The sequence below is a fragment of the Miniopterus natalensis genome, chromosome 7 (genome assembly GCF_054644295.1).
Source record: "Miniopterus natalensis isolate mMinNat1 chromosome 7, mMinNat1.hap1, whole genome shotgun sequence".
NCBI classification, from domain to species: Eukaryota; Metazoa; Chordata; class Mammalia; order Chiroptera; family Miniopteridae; genus Miniopterus; species Miniopterus natalensis.
The window spans coordinates 47,917,002-47,931,855 of record NC_142087.1 but is presented as its reverse complement, the minus strand read 5'-3'; the positions used below and the strand labels follow the sequence as shown (position 1 = coordinate 47,931,855).

At 40.6% G+C, this 14,854-nt stretch overlaps 1 protein-coding gene across 1 annotated transcript in view; it reads left to right on the top strand.

Annotated features, from left to right (window-relative positions):
• The first annotated feature begins 1,342 nt into the window (after positions 1-1,342).
• The window catches only part of CDH2 (cadherin 2), a 207,880-nt gene continuing 194,368 nt past the window's right edge, over positions 1,343-14,854 (top strand). The window contains exon 1 of the mRNA XM_087819025.1: positions 1,343-1,448. Coding sequence (XP_087675151.1) covers positions 1,389-1,448 — 60 coding nt within the window. The 5' untranslated portion in view covers positions 1,343-1,388. The remainder of the gene's footprint in view (positions 1,449-14,854) is intronic.

Genomic DNA, 14,854 nt, shown 5'->3' with positions numbered 1-14,854 from the left:
CAGAAAAATAACCTCACTCCCGGCCCAGAAAAATAATGTATCTCGAAAGAACGACAAAACAGAAAGCGAAGCGTGCGTTCGGCTGCCAAGGAGGCATCCGTCTCCGCTTCGTGCGCCCCCCCTCCCTGCCTATTCTCTAACTGATTCCCCTTTGCGGTCCAAAGAGGAACCTGTCACCAATTAAGTTCCTGTGCAAGTTATTTCCCGAAACCCCTCCACCTGCTGGGGACGTGCTCCGCGCACCCCAGGCTTCCCTCCCGCGATCCCCCTTGGAGATCCCCCTTGGGCTGCAGCAAAAACGGGGCGCTCGGAGAGAGGGGGCGGGCGATCCGGAAGGCTACGGCCGCAGCTCGGTGGCCTCCGATTGGCCAGGCGGCGGGCGGGGAGGCCCGGCGGAGGAGGGAGGCGGGGGCGAGGGCGGGCGGCCGCGGCTGGAGGGGATCGGCGCGGGGAGCGCGGCGCGGCCGGGGAGCGCGTGCTGCGAGAGCGGGGAGAGCGGCGGCGGCGGCAGGGGCTCCCTGGTCCCGTTCGCGGAGGCCGAGCGGAGTGCGCGGGCGGCGGCGGCACGGGGTGGGGCGGCGCGCGGTGAGCGGCGCGGGGCGAGGACTGGCCGGCGGGTGCAGGCGGCAGGTTCGGCCGCGGCGCAGCTTCGCGGGATTGAGCCGGGCGGCAGTGGCAACACCAGCCCCCGGCTTCACCTCCGCGCGGGGAACGAACAGTCTCCAACTCGCCGGGGGCCGGAAAGGGGAGCCGGGAAGCGGCTCTTGCCCCCACGCAGCGGAGGCGCGGGGCGGCGGGACTGCTGCCCTTTGTGGGCGCAGCGCGCGAGACGCGGATCGCCCTCCCTGCGGCGCTCTCCCCGGCGTCTTTGTCGTAGCGAGCGGCCCTGGAGAGGGAACCCGGAGGGGGGGAAAAAACACTCGAGCCTGAAACCTCGCGTTGCGGAGCTTCTGCTCCACTTCCACCTCCGCATCCTACAACGGCCGAGGTGCCCGCCGCTGCTGCCTGCATCCCTCCCGGCTTCCACTGCGCCTTGGGCCACAGCAGAACCGTCTGCGCTGCCACCGCAGCCGCCTACTCACACACACACGCACTCACACACACACACGCCCTCGCTCGCGCTCCCGCCTCCTCCGCCGCCTCCCCAGCCCCTTGATCTCTTGGTCTGTTTTATTACTCCTGGTGCGAGTCCCGCGGACTCCGCGGCCCGCTATTTGTCATCTGCTCGCTCTCCATTGGCGGGGAGAGGAGAGCAGCGGAGAAGGGGGTGGGGTGGGGAGGAGAAGGGAAGGGGGTGGAAACTGCCTGGAGCCGTCTCTCCGCGCCGCTGTTGGTGCTGCCGCTGCCGCCGCCGCCTCCGGCTCCTTGCTCTGCCCCTCTCCGCCTCCATGTGCCGGATAGTGGGAGCGCCGCGGACCCTGCTGCCGCTGCTGGTGGCCCTGCTTCAGGTACGCGACGGTCCTGCGGGCGGGCCGCCGGTGGGGTGGGGCGGGCGGCACCGGGTCCCTTTGTTCCCCGCGCCGCTGCGGGGCCGGGCTGCGCACCCGGGAAGGGAGGTGCAGCACCGCGCGGCGGGGAGCTGCGCAGACCGGAGGCTCAGGCGGGGTGCAGGGTCAGGGCTGCTGGGGCCAGCTGGTCTCTCGCGCCTCTCCTGGCGGGTCCCGAAGAGGCGATCGCGGGCCCCCCTCTGGTTCTCCTTCGGGGTTGGGCGAGCTCGTGGGGGTCTGTCCCTAGGCAGCACAAGGGCGAGGTAAGATAACACTCCGTTTTTGCAGTTTTCTTGCCCCTCTAATTCCACTTTGTCCCGTTTTTTTGTTTGTTTATTTCTGCAGGGATGGGTCTCGAGTTTGCAGTAGCAATGCTCACTCTGGTGTCTTAGTTACCGGACTTGCCTCCACCCCACCGCACCCTGGCACCCGCGCCTTCGAGTGCCCGAGGGCTCCACTGTCCTATTGTCTTTACCCCAGCCCAGAGTTGCCTCCTATTCTTGTTCTCTTTCCCTCACAGTTTGCTGTGTCGGTCCCACCCGGGGGGGAAAAAAAAGCCTCGCCCTTTTGCCTGTGGGAGTCTACGCGGGTCAGCGCCTCCGAACCTAGCCCCTGGCCCGCACACCCCTTATCCCGCCTAGAGGGGAGAAGTTCCGTTACTCGGCTATTATCCCTCGGTCGGTCACGCTGCCTCATCCCTGCGTGCGCCCTGGGGGCGCTTTCGCCAGGAGCCTCGCACTTTTCACGCTTTCGGAAAAGTGCCAGCTAGCCTTTCTTGGAATCGGTACTAGGGGGGTTCTCCGCGGCAGGAAGCACCTGCTCTGGATTCCCAGCCCGGCCGATCGCCCAACTTTACCGCGGCGTCCTCCCGGAGGATGTCCCGAGGCCGCTCCCGGCTAGCCGGGCAGGTCCCGGGCGGAGACACCGCGCGCCTCCGCCGCGACCCCCGTGTTTGGTGGGGACCGGGCGGGGGTCCTGAGTCTGTCCCCGCATGCGGTGGGGTCCCGGATCGGCTGTAGGGGAGGGGCGTGTCGGCCTCACTGCGGGCTAGTGTCTCCGGGGAAATCCGCCGGAGGGCCCCTGGAGCACCGTCCGGCTGTTGGGGGTGGCCAGCCGGTGGCTGCTCCAAAAAGTGCAGGCAGGCGCGGCTCGGAAGTGTTGCTGCGCCGGGGGCGGCCAGCGCAGGGACAGATGGTGTGGATCACCTTCCCCCCCTTGGTTTTTACGCGTCAAGGCCTGGCACGCTCCGGCCTGGGGAAAGGGGGTTGCGGGCACCAGCGGCAGGACGGGGCCGACACCCGTGGTCTCTCGCGCTTTCTGCCTCCGCCCCTCGAGGGGTGTGGGCCGCGGAGAGGAGCCCTGTCCATGGTGCGCGTGCCGCGGCGCTCCGGGCCCTGCAGGGCCCCGGCGTTCCCTTCCCTCCAGTCTTTCTCTCCCACTTTCCGGCTCTTTTCCTCCCACTGTCTCTGGCCGCCTGGGTCCGGTCTTTCTTTTCTCCTCGGGTTTCTGCTTTTGTTCCTTGGTGTCCTGCTGGTCTTTCCTTTTCCCCTTCCCCCACTGGCCAGTCCGCCCCCCCAGCCTCTCTCTGGACTCTGGGGTTTCAGAACTGTTAGACTAGACATTTTTGGCCTCTGCCGTTTTGGGGAGTGGATGGAATTTCTTTTAACTTGGGGGAGGAGACCTGCCAATCACTTGCTAACAAAAGTACCTCCTGTTATAAAACCACCCTTTATTCTTGGAGCATACACTCTTCATTCTTTCACCTCCTGTCACTTCATTTATTGTTGTTGTTTTTTTTCTCTTTTAAAATGGGGGTTTATTAAAGAGGTTAGGTTGAAGGGGAAAGAGGGGAAAAGTGCTACTTCAAGTGTTTGAAGTTAAGGGGAAGGCAAGATAAACTCATGAATCCTGGGCACATCAGATATTTGCTCTCTCTTTAAACAGAGGAGATGTCATAGATTAAAAATAAATTCTTATTTCTAGAAGTATTATTTTTGAACATAATATATCCTCAGAGTGTGAGTCCAGCAGTAGATGGTATATGTTCACTAACTTTTTGATCTGAAAGTAAGTTTTAATTGAATACAGTACAGTGAAGTTAGGACTGGAGGAGGCATTTGATGGTCCTTAATACCATGAGACTTAGCCTGTTACCACTGGAGCAATTTCATTTCCTCTTTTAGTCATTTACCTTGAAGTCAGGTGTGAATTTTGGAGGTCATTTACCTTTTTCCATGAGTTGTTTTTTTTTTAAATGCCACTTATAAATGCCAAATATTATGCTTATCTTTTCCATTGTAAGATCTTTTCAGTTTCTTCTAGGCGATGCTATATTGACCTTTATAAACCTGCAGGAAAGGGGAAATTATAACTTTGTCATCAAGTTGTTTGGCGGTCCTATAATTCATGGGTGCAATTCAAGCAATAACATTGAATGATTTGCAAGGTCATTAGGAGTGGAAGCAGAACAGTTTATGCAACATGAGTTTTAGGGTTATGTGCACCATGTGGATTGTACAACTGAGATTAGAAATGACTTTGTGCTAATGGTCTGCTTTATACACCAGAATAACAAAGATCTATCTGCAAGGTGAAAATGGCCCCTCTGCAGTCATCTGCTATTAAAAGTCTAGTTTTTTTTCCCAGGCCAGACTAAGGAGCCAAGAGTTTTAGAAAAGTGAATGAGTAGGTCATTAGTGTAGATACAGAACAACCTTATTTTTTCAGAGCAGCTAAATAAGAATAATTGAATATTCAAAAGAACTTTATGTCTTTAATGGTTAACTGAAGTGTACCTTGTACTTTGAACACTGTTTTACTTTGAGAGAGTCTTTATTAATTTTGTTATTCTATTTCCCAGATTTACATATTAAAATTTTCTCTGTTCTTTCTTATTGTAACTTAAGGTACTAGTAATGTCCTTTACATTTAAAAAAAAATAGAACGTGAACATTAAACTTTACTTGCCAAAGGATATCATAAAGGTATGACAAGCTTTCCTTCCAAAGTGACTTTCAAATTCATGAGTAGATTTATCATCGGGGAAAAAAATCAATTTTACCTTTACTACCTACCAAGTAATTAATAGATTAGAAATCTGTTTTGTTTTTCTAGTTCACATTTTAGTTGTATATGTTGTTCTAATTTAAATAACTTGTATGTGTTACGATGCATCAAGGGCATCACCTTAATGCTCATAGATATTCTGGATTCATAATCTATCACGTAGGTCTGGCATTCAAGCCTGGATGAGGGCATATGAAAAGAGATGCATTAACCGTGTGTGATTTTCATCTACTTAGGTACAGACTTTGAAGTGATCAATATTCAACACATGAAATGTGTATAAAAAGAAGCCTTTTTTTTTAGGATGTGGAAAATGTAGAATGCAGTAATCTTTTTAAGTATAAAATATGTATGTCTTCATGTTTATTTGATTTTCACGTGTCTTTGTTACAAGTTCTTGTGAAAGTAAGGAGAATTAACATAGTTGGCGTTCACAGTTTATTCTACTTATTGGACATAGTCATGCATATCTTTGCCCTTTTCTTATCTTGTGGCATGTGGGCATTGCTAATAGACGGTGCATTGCAAACACACTAGGTATGATTTGAAAAATAATAACTTGTGTATCTTAAAATATTTTTATAAGCGTATTTTAGAAACATGGCATATAGTTATATATATAATTGTTTAGGCCTCAATTGCAAATTCAGATTTTATTTACAGAGTATACTTTTTGGCTTCCATTCCTTTATTAAAGTCTGCTTTGAACTTCTTAGAAATGTTTGGACTGAGACTTTAAGAAAAAATTCTTTTTAGATAGTTCATACTTTTTTGCATGTAGAGACTAAAGTCTTCTTAGAACAGATTACTTTGGTGACAGTGTATTGCACCAAACTGTCCTTAATATCCTTTTTCATTAAAAATCTTCAATTCTTAAATCTGTTGTGCCTCATTAAGCTTTAGGGTTATTAATAGAGAGATGTCAAGATTAAAGCAACAGTTAATCTTGCTTTAAAATGCCTTTAAAAAAATTCTAAGTAACTCGTATCCACATCCTGTTTTCCAAGGGATAGTATTAAGGTAGAAGAGTGATTTAAAAAAAAAAAATCAGAGAGTTGTTATTTAAGAAATGTAGTGTCTGTGTGTAAACTCTCCTTTTGTCCAAGTTAACATTTTTCAAATTTGTTCTGTTGGCTCAAATACAAAAAGTAGCCAAGTTTAAGCACTGCACAGACTTTTGAATTTTATCAACCATTTAAAAAATGTAATAGGTTTGGATTTGTAATTCGAGTATTTCATATCTGCCATTAGTATACCTTCCAGAACCTAAGTATTTTCATGTTGAGTTAAGAATTGTAATTGAAACATAATTTGTACCAACAAATCATTATGCCTCATATTTCTGGTTTTTCCTACTAAAACTTATTTTTGTCTTAATTTTTCAGCAAATTATGTCAGTTAATATGAGTAGATACTAGTCTTTGTGTGTTTAACTGTAGATAAATTTTAATTAAACAACCCTATTCATGTCTGGCAGATAAATGTTTTATTAAGAGCTATATCTTCTGCATATATAAAGTGATGGGTTTAAAGTAGGTGGAAGAAGGTGAATTTAGGAGCTAAGTGGGAATTTGGAAAGATTTGGATATAAAGATTACAATTTATGTTGTAATACGATTTTTAAAAGAAAATTTAGGTTACATGTAAGTACTACTCAGTTTTTATTTCTTGTTACTGTTTTCAATACTCAGTGCACTTTCTTGCCTGAGCTTCCAGCGGTACTTACTGCACGCAGCCCATTTTCTTGAGTTGCACATACATGCATACAACATACACCTTGAGGACTGCTATCTACACATGTGTCTCTTCCAACATTTATCTCAGTTTGTCATGAAGTGTCAGTTGATAGTTAATTGATAATTAATTTGTGTGTGTCATCCAAAGTGGTTTGGGCACCAAGAGTATAATAACTTTGTTCTGTGCAAATAATCTGCCCTTACATAGGGTCAAGGGCAAGAGCTAGTAGTGTCGAGGGCAAGAGCTAGTGTCACGGGCAGGAAGCCTGGGGTTCTAATCTAGTCCAGATGTGGTTTACTCTAAACTCTCATGCCATCTTTTTCCTTAGTAGTAAAATCTTGGACCTGGTTGGATTAGTTGATCTCTAAGAGACTTTTCAGTTCTGTGACTCTTGCAGCTGCTTAAAAACATCCCCCAAATGCTTCCTTTTCAAAGACTTTGGAATGATTTTAATTTTTAACATGAAGTGCAAAGATTTTCATGTACTCACAGAGGTAGAATGTGATTTTAGGGTTATTAACAATAGTTTATCATATACGATAGGTTAGAAATCCTCTGTATTTTTTATATGCTTGTCTTTTCAACGTACTTTTTTTCATTGGTTGTACTGCTTTTACCACTAAAGACAAACTTTTTGTTGAGAGGGGACAGTTAGGATTAAAGGAAGGGAAATGTAATATTAAGAATAAAAATTCTTCATTTTGTTATTTTTGTATTTTAATGTTTCTTTGAGTTGATAGCTTTCAGGAGGATCACTGAATTCAGTGATATGGGTCAGAATTAACAATATAGCCCTTTGACCTAGCAAGTCCTCTGCTAGCTATTTTTCTACAGATTTGTCTATATTCATGATGTACACCTATTGTGTACAGATATATAAGGATATGCACTGAAGCATTTATAAATAATTACAAAAAATTGGATTAGTTGATCTCTCAAAACCCATCACTAAGAACTGATTTAATAAATTATGGTAACATGCAGTTAGATTTTAGGACTCTTCCTGTGTGGAATAAAACATTTTAGTTCTAGTTCCAGGTCAAGAAAATGATTGTTAAACCACCCAATGTTTTTGGCATAGTCATGGACCTAGAGAAGCTACAAGGAACAACAGTCAAAATAACCAGTGGGATTTCAGGGCTTTGAATGAAGAGAAACTGCACAAAGACCACAGATAGCAGCTATAACTGAACTGACAAACAGAAAATGAAGCAGAGCAGAAATGAGATGGAGATGACCTAAACTAACCCTAGAACATTTTCAGGTTGGGTTGAGAACAGCCTATAGCAAGCTGAGCTATAAGTAGGTCCAAAGGAAGATTGGTTAAATTAATGGATAGTTAAATAATAGATAAGTTTCCATGTTGTATCATGGAATGACCACACTGTGCTGAGTTATCTGTTCCTGAGAGATTATACTAGTTGGTTAAACCATTGTGATACTTCTTACATTCTCTTGGGCTGATTGAATATTTAAATTTTTATCTGTCCTGATAGTGAGAGTGTAGTCTAAAGTCTTAGTATCTAGAACTTGAGATACAGAAGAACATTAGTATAGTATGTTCTGGTCTACTGCTGCCTAGATGAAAAGCTATCTAACTTTTTAAGTTGTTTTTTTTCCCAGGAAGCATTGGGGGGATTAGTAGCATAATGCTTGTAAAACAGCTTGAGCTACTTAAGTAGAGGTGCTATTATAAATACAATACAGCATTCGTAATAGAGTAACTTGGAGAGGTGCTTGGTCCATGATCAGTCCTTAGGTTTTCTTTTACACAGTATACCTACCTATAACAAAAATAAATAAATACTGGAGTATTAGTTTACTTATGTAGTTCTGTATATTGTAATTTTAACATTTGTTTTTAATGTTAATTTAAAAAATTTACTTGATCATAGTGTACTTGTATACAACTATATACTGTAGTTTTAATACTGGTTTCTGTGTTAATTTTTTTTAAGTTGTTTCACTATCATAATTTAAAACATTTAAACTGAGATTCCCCGTCCTCAGTTCTGATATACTATTTAATGTTTTAGTGAATTAAGGAAGTAGTAATAAAAGTAGTTAACTAAAGGGGCATGATTTAGAATCTTTAGTATTCCACAAATTATTGGAACTAGAAATGTGAAATCACTTATTTTCTTCATTATTAAAATAAATTTTGAGGGTTGTTTTTTTTTTTTTTTGACACATATGCAGTTCTAAGACATTTCACAATTGATTTTATTATTAGTAATTGTCATTAGTTCGTAACTCCAAAGTGCACATATGCCAGGGCAAACCATGGAAACTTTAGATATTTGCTGCTACATCTTCGAATCTTTTTTTTTTTTTTTTTTTTAAAACAAAAACAATGTCTGGTAGTATTAAACCTTAAGATGAAATATTTTTAATTTCAGGGAGGGAAACTAATATTGTATCTCAGTCAATTATTTCTGTAACTCTGGGAAATAGCTGGTTTTATATCCATTTTAGAAGTGATGAAACTGGAGTTCAGACCTTTTGAATATTAGGAGAGTCCGTAGGAAAAGCCTGTTTATCATGGTAGAGGTGAACCTTACAGCACAGCATATGGTTTGCTTCCTCTCCCAGGCTTGGACCCTATTAATATACTCAGGGAATGAACATCGCATAACTGAAATTACTCTCTACTGAACTGATAAAATTTTTTAAAGTAGTTAACTTTTGAGTTACATTCTCTACTTAATCTTGACCTTAACCTTTAAAAGACGGCATTTAAAAGACAGCATCATACAAACTCCATATATTTTCCAGGATCAACTGTACAAATAATGGTTTCTTTCCTTTTGCCTGTAAAAAAGAACGTATATGCTTAGGTTTCTGAGTATTTAAACATTTTTATTTATTTTGGAATCTGAAGCCAAAATTTAATGGTTGCTTAGGATTTTCACTTATTTTTTAAATATGTTCTCTTAGAGAAAGAAGAAGAAAATTTTAGGGAAATGACTCATAGTCAATTTTATAATGTTCTTTAAATTATCTTGATCATCAAATAATAGACTGATAAGTACTCAAAGAGTACTTTTTTTGTGTGAATCCTGGAACTTAAGGTACTTCCCAAGAACCTATAGAAACTCTCAAGGCTGTGCATGTTTTTCAAAAACCAGTTTTTTCCATGTTCTTTTGTATGAAAAGAAATTCAAAAGATTCTATCACTATGTTTTGAAATGTTTTAATGTTTAATGGCACCTTTTCCATTAATAGTTTGAACCCCTTTTCTCCCACAAAAGAAATTATATTTGGCATCTTTTAAAATTTATGTCCATACCTCAAAAGGACCTACTACATACAGGTTCCTGTGAATGTTTTGTGGAGTGACTCAGTACAGATTCTGATTTATTTGTTTGCTGTTGAGAAAACCTAGAACTATTTTGTTTGTAACTTGACCAGTTGTTGGTGGGTGGAAACACTTGGCCAGGCTATAATCTCCAACAATATGTCTGTAGTTGATTGGGGAGCTATTCAGTGAACTCTGAAATAAATGACTAAAAACATTAATTTTATTAAGTTTAAAAGAGGTCTAATCCACTCCTTCTTGCTTAACATAAATCTTTAAGAAACTGGAGACTGTAACCACTTTAATTTTTTTTCTTTTGTTTTAATTGGTTAACACAATGATTCAGAGTTTGAAGTTCATTCTTTATGGCTTTCTGGTACAGTAAATAATGAAAAATGTGCTTTGTGCAGCCAAAATATTAGCCTTTTGTAGCTCCTTTGGCACCCACCCCCAACAGAACCTATCTGGTGCCAACATCTCCAAAATTGGGTTCTAATGTCCTGCTTCCTGTGTTATAGTTTAGGGAATTCAAAATTTAAATTTTATACACATGTCACTCACACACAGTTTATAGAAGTTTCAGTTGCATGCAGGAAAGTGCACATAGAGTGGATAGCCTGCTGAATGCTCCCAAATTGAACATACTATTGAATTAGCAGCCAATCAGTCACAGCATTACTAGCACTCAGGAGTTACCCTTTTCCAATTTTAATCATTCCCCAATGGTAATTATTTACTTGATTTCTAATAGCATAGATCCCTTGCTTATTTTTGGTATATACTTCATGAAGTCATACACTACACTCTATTCCCTTTTGTGTCTGGCAACTTCCACTCAATTTGTAAAATCGTTCATACAATGGTGTCATATTTTTTATTAGTCACAAAATTAGGAGAGACTCATTGACACTATAGAAATATCTGGGAAGTTAAGGAAGCTGACAATTTTTTTTTTTAAAAAGAACAAAAAAAGAATAGACCGATTGTTTCATTGTAGCCGAAGGTCACTTGTATGTTTATGATGTAGAGCCACGAAATACCTTTTATGGGTTTTCCTACTCAGGTAGTTCTGGTAATTTGGGAATACTGCTCCAGTCAAAAGCCAAACATATTTGGAATTCAATAAATTATAGCCTCTCTTTATGAGAAGGAGGTTGGAGGCAAAGAACTAAATGTCTTTTTGACTTGAGGTCTTCAAGTAGAAGGTTTGATTTTTAATAGATTTTAATCTAAGTGATGCTTCTTAATATCTTCTCTGAGCTTAATAGTGACCCACTTCTTAATGAAGCCTTACCCAGATTTATTTTTAATTTAAAAAAGGTTAAATTGAGGGGTTATAATTCCATAAACTGCCAGTTTGCCTGGCTGTTCAGTGCATCTTTGAGTACATTTGACCTTCTTTTGTGTTTGTGTAGATTTTTTAAAGACCTGAGAGGTTGCCACGCATACTTGTCCCAAGATCTTTCTTTCTAGAGGCCTTTTCTCTCCATTTATAATGGTTGCTGAGTAGATCTAGATTCTAGGTGGAGGATTCTTTGCATAATGACAAAGACTAAGGAATCAAATTCCAGAAGTAATGGCCCACCAAGGATTTGTTTGCTGCAAGGCAGCTCTAATTTATTTATGTTCTTACACATGTGGACTTTGTTTTACATTATTTAAAAAGGTTGTACACATTGTGTGGCCTTAGCTTATTGATATATAATTTGTATTTACTTGTGTTTCATCCTTACATGTAGTTTTTCTATCGTAAAAGTAATTTATATATAGTGTTTGGGTTTTCAGCATGAAATTTTATTTACAGTTCTGTCTTTTCTGTTTGACAGATTATTAAGAACATTTGGGGAGAATATCATAACCATTGATTTAATTTACAAATTACCTTAATTACAAGGTAATTAAGTACCTTGTAAATAAACCTGAGCTAGTCCATGATTTGGGTTATGGTCTTACCTTTATTTGAGGTAGTCTCAATGGAGCTATGTTTAAAAGGGGGATAGTGGTATATTTAAATGTGGTTAAAAATGGATTACCTGCAGATCACTTACAGCATTTTATGGCCTAAAATAAAAACATTTTGGAAAACAATGGGGTTACTTTTTTAGTATTTTGCATAAATAATGGATATTGTCAAGATTCTGAATCTTTATTTTCCTGAGCGTTGGTTCTTCATAATTACGATAAACATATATGTGTGTGTATATATATACATGTGTGTATATATATATGTAAAATGTGTTTCTGGAATACTGTTCTTTGATAGGTGAGCCAAGATGTAAACTGAAACCATTTACCTCCAAACACAATCTTCTCAAACCTCATGCTATATCACATTGTATTTATCACATTATATATTTCACATTTAGATATTTTACTTTCTGAAATTTATTTTTGTATGTGGTATGGTATGATGTAGTGGGTCTGCTTTATCTCCCTCCCTCCCAGATTTTATATACATAACACATATGCACAATAATACATGGGGGACTATCATTTCTCAAATAAAATTTCTATTTTTCTGAACTAAAATGCTTCTTTTATTAAGTATAACATTTCCGTAGATTTTTAGATTTTTTTCTTTCTCCAGTGTTACTGATTCAGCTGCTTAGAGAGGCAGTATAACACAATAGTTAGGAATGGGGACTTGGAGGTAGGTGACCTGTATTTGTGCCCTGGTCTGATGGTTGTTGTGGAATTTGGACAAAATATTTGACGTTTCTGTCCCTCAGTGTGCCCATTTGTAAAGTGGGGGTAATAAATAGTATCAATCATAAAGTTGTTATGAAGAGTGAATGAGTTAATATGTATGTGTATATGTATACACACACACAAACACACATATATGAATCACATAGAAAAGTGCTTTCATATAAATAAGCAAGAGTTAAGATCTTTAAAGATTTTGGAGCGTAGTCATTATCATTGTTTTACAAATTGATTGTACAAATACAATCAAGGATAATTTAGTTATTTAAATAAGTTTGAGCACTTGATATGAGCAAGGCTTTGCTCAGTGTCATGGCCGGATGACTGGTAGCTGCATATGAACTACCACCAATGTTCCTTAGACCACATTTGGAAGCCACAATTCAAGGGCACATGTTTTAACATTTTCCCTTAAAGTCTGACATTTAATTTGGGAATTACGGGTGATCAAACAGGAGCTATTCTGGTGTCTTTTAGGTCTGTGTCTTTTCTATGATTTAATTTTAATGTCCTGGTCTGGAAGCAAGCGTGCGCACGTGTGTGTGTGTGTGTGTGTATATGTGTGTGTGCGTGTTGTGTTTTGATACTGTCCAGGGACCACAGTAAGTTAGCTTGTTTCTGAATACTTTAAAAAAAAATAATTTTATTGATTTTAGAGGGGGGAGCAGAGAGAGAGAAAAACATCAGTGATGAGAGAGTCATTGATCGGCTGCCTCCTGCATGCCCCTGTTGGGGATCGAGCTGGAAACCTGGGCATGTGCCCTCCAGGAATGGAACCTTGATCTCCGAGATTATAGGTCGGTGCTCAACCGCTGAGCCACAGCGGCCGGGCTCTGAATACTTTTAATATGATGATGAGGACTCAAAAGAGGAGAGACTTGAGGGCAATGCTATCATATTGCTTGTTCCCAGCACAGAATATGCAAAAACAGTGAAGTTAGATTCATTGTTATTGTAGGTACTAATGACTTAATGACAGATAGATGCAGTAAATGTTGCTTTTAACTTAGTTTCATCCTATTCTAATCATAGCACATCTTTTTTGAGTAATATATGTGCCAGGCATTGTTTTAAGTACTTTGCATGGATTAACTAATTTAATTTGCAAAAATATACATATATATATATATACATATATATATATATATATATTCATTTTACATATGAGGACACCAAAGCACAGATAGGTTAAACTAAGTTGCCCAAAGCAGCCTGATGTCAGAGTTTGTTTTCCTAGGTGTGACATTTATTTATTTATTTATTTATTTATTTATTTATTTATTTATTTATTTATTTATTTAAATGCAGGTAAAAAAAGAGGCAGGATTGCCCTCCAGTTCTATCGTGCATATGTATAATGTTCAGCCTTTAAAAAAACTCTTTTTTAAAAAAATTTATCTTTATTGTGGAAAATATACAAAACTTTCTCTATTGTAAAATATTATACATATAGAGGAGTATATAAAGCATATGTTTTTACAGTTTAAGCCATAATTAAAATATACAAAATATGTCAGTATAAATACCAGCCTGGTTTAGAAATAGAATAGTTCCAGTGCCTTGGAAGTCTCCAGAGTACTGTTCCCATTCCCCTCCTTTTCCTAGAGGTGATCACTATTTTTGTTTTTCTAATAATTATTCTGTTTTTTAATAGTTTTACCATCTAGATATATATTCCTTTTATATATATGTATATACAGTATATCATGCATATTTGTATAAATGTACAATGCATATGTGTGTATATAATGTATTTTTTAATTTGTTTCTGGTCACTGTTATTTCTGTAAGATTCAGTTGAATTGTACAGCTATAATGTGTTCCTTTTCACTGCTCTAGGGCATCGCATGCTCTGACTATGGTACAACTTACTGAATTTGTTGTTGATGGGCTTGTGTGTGTGGTCAGAATTTTGCTTCTGTGAACATTTCTGTATATGCCACCTGGGCATAAGTGCCAGGAATACTTTAGGACTGCATTTCCCAAACTTTAACTTGCATAAGACTGACCTGAAGCCTTGCTAAACACAGATTCCTGGCCCCACCCCCACCCCCGAGCTTCTGATTCAGTAAATCTGTGGTGGATCCCAAGAATTTGTACGTGTAGCATGCTCCTAGGTGATGGAATGCTGGTCTGTTCCGAATTACACACCAAGGAGTAGAACTGTAGAATTGCTGGGTTGCAAGCTATGTGCATGGTCATTTTTACTAGGTAATAATGCGAGCAGATTTTCCAAACTGTACATATTTTTGTTTTTGCATAATTTTAGTATACATGTTATAGTCAAACTTTAACATTTTTAACAGTCTGGTGGATTGCACTTTGCTATCTCTCTGTTTAGTTTCAATTTGCATTCTCCTGGTTACTGATGAGGTGGAGATTGTTTTTGGGTGTGTTTTGGCCCTTTCTTCTTCCTTGTGCTCTCTGTATGAACCCTAGCCTATCTGATGACGTTTGTAACTTCTCTGTGTCTTGGCCTGGCTGCTGGTTCTCAGTCCCTTTTTGTAACATTTTTCAGTCATGTCTTTTATGGTGTGTTTCCAAGGGCTGTGAGACTTTT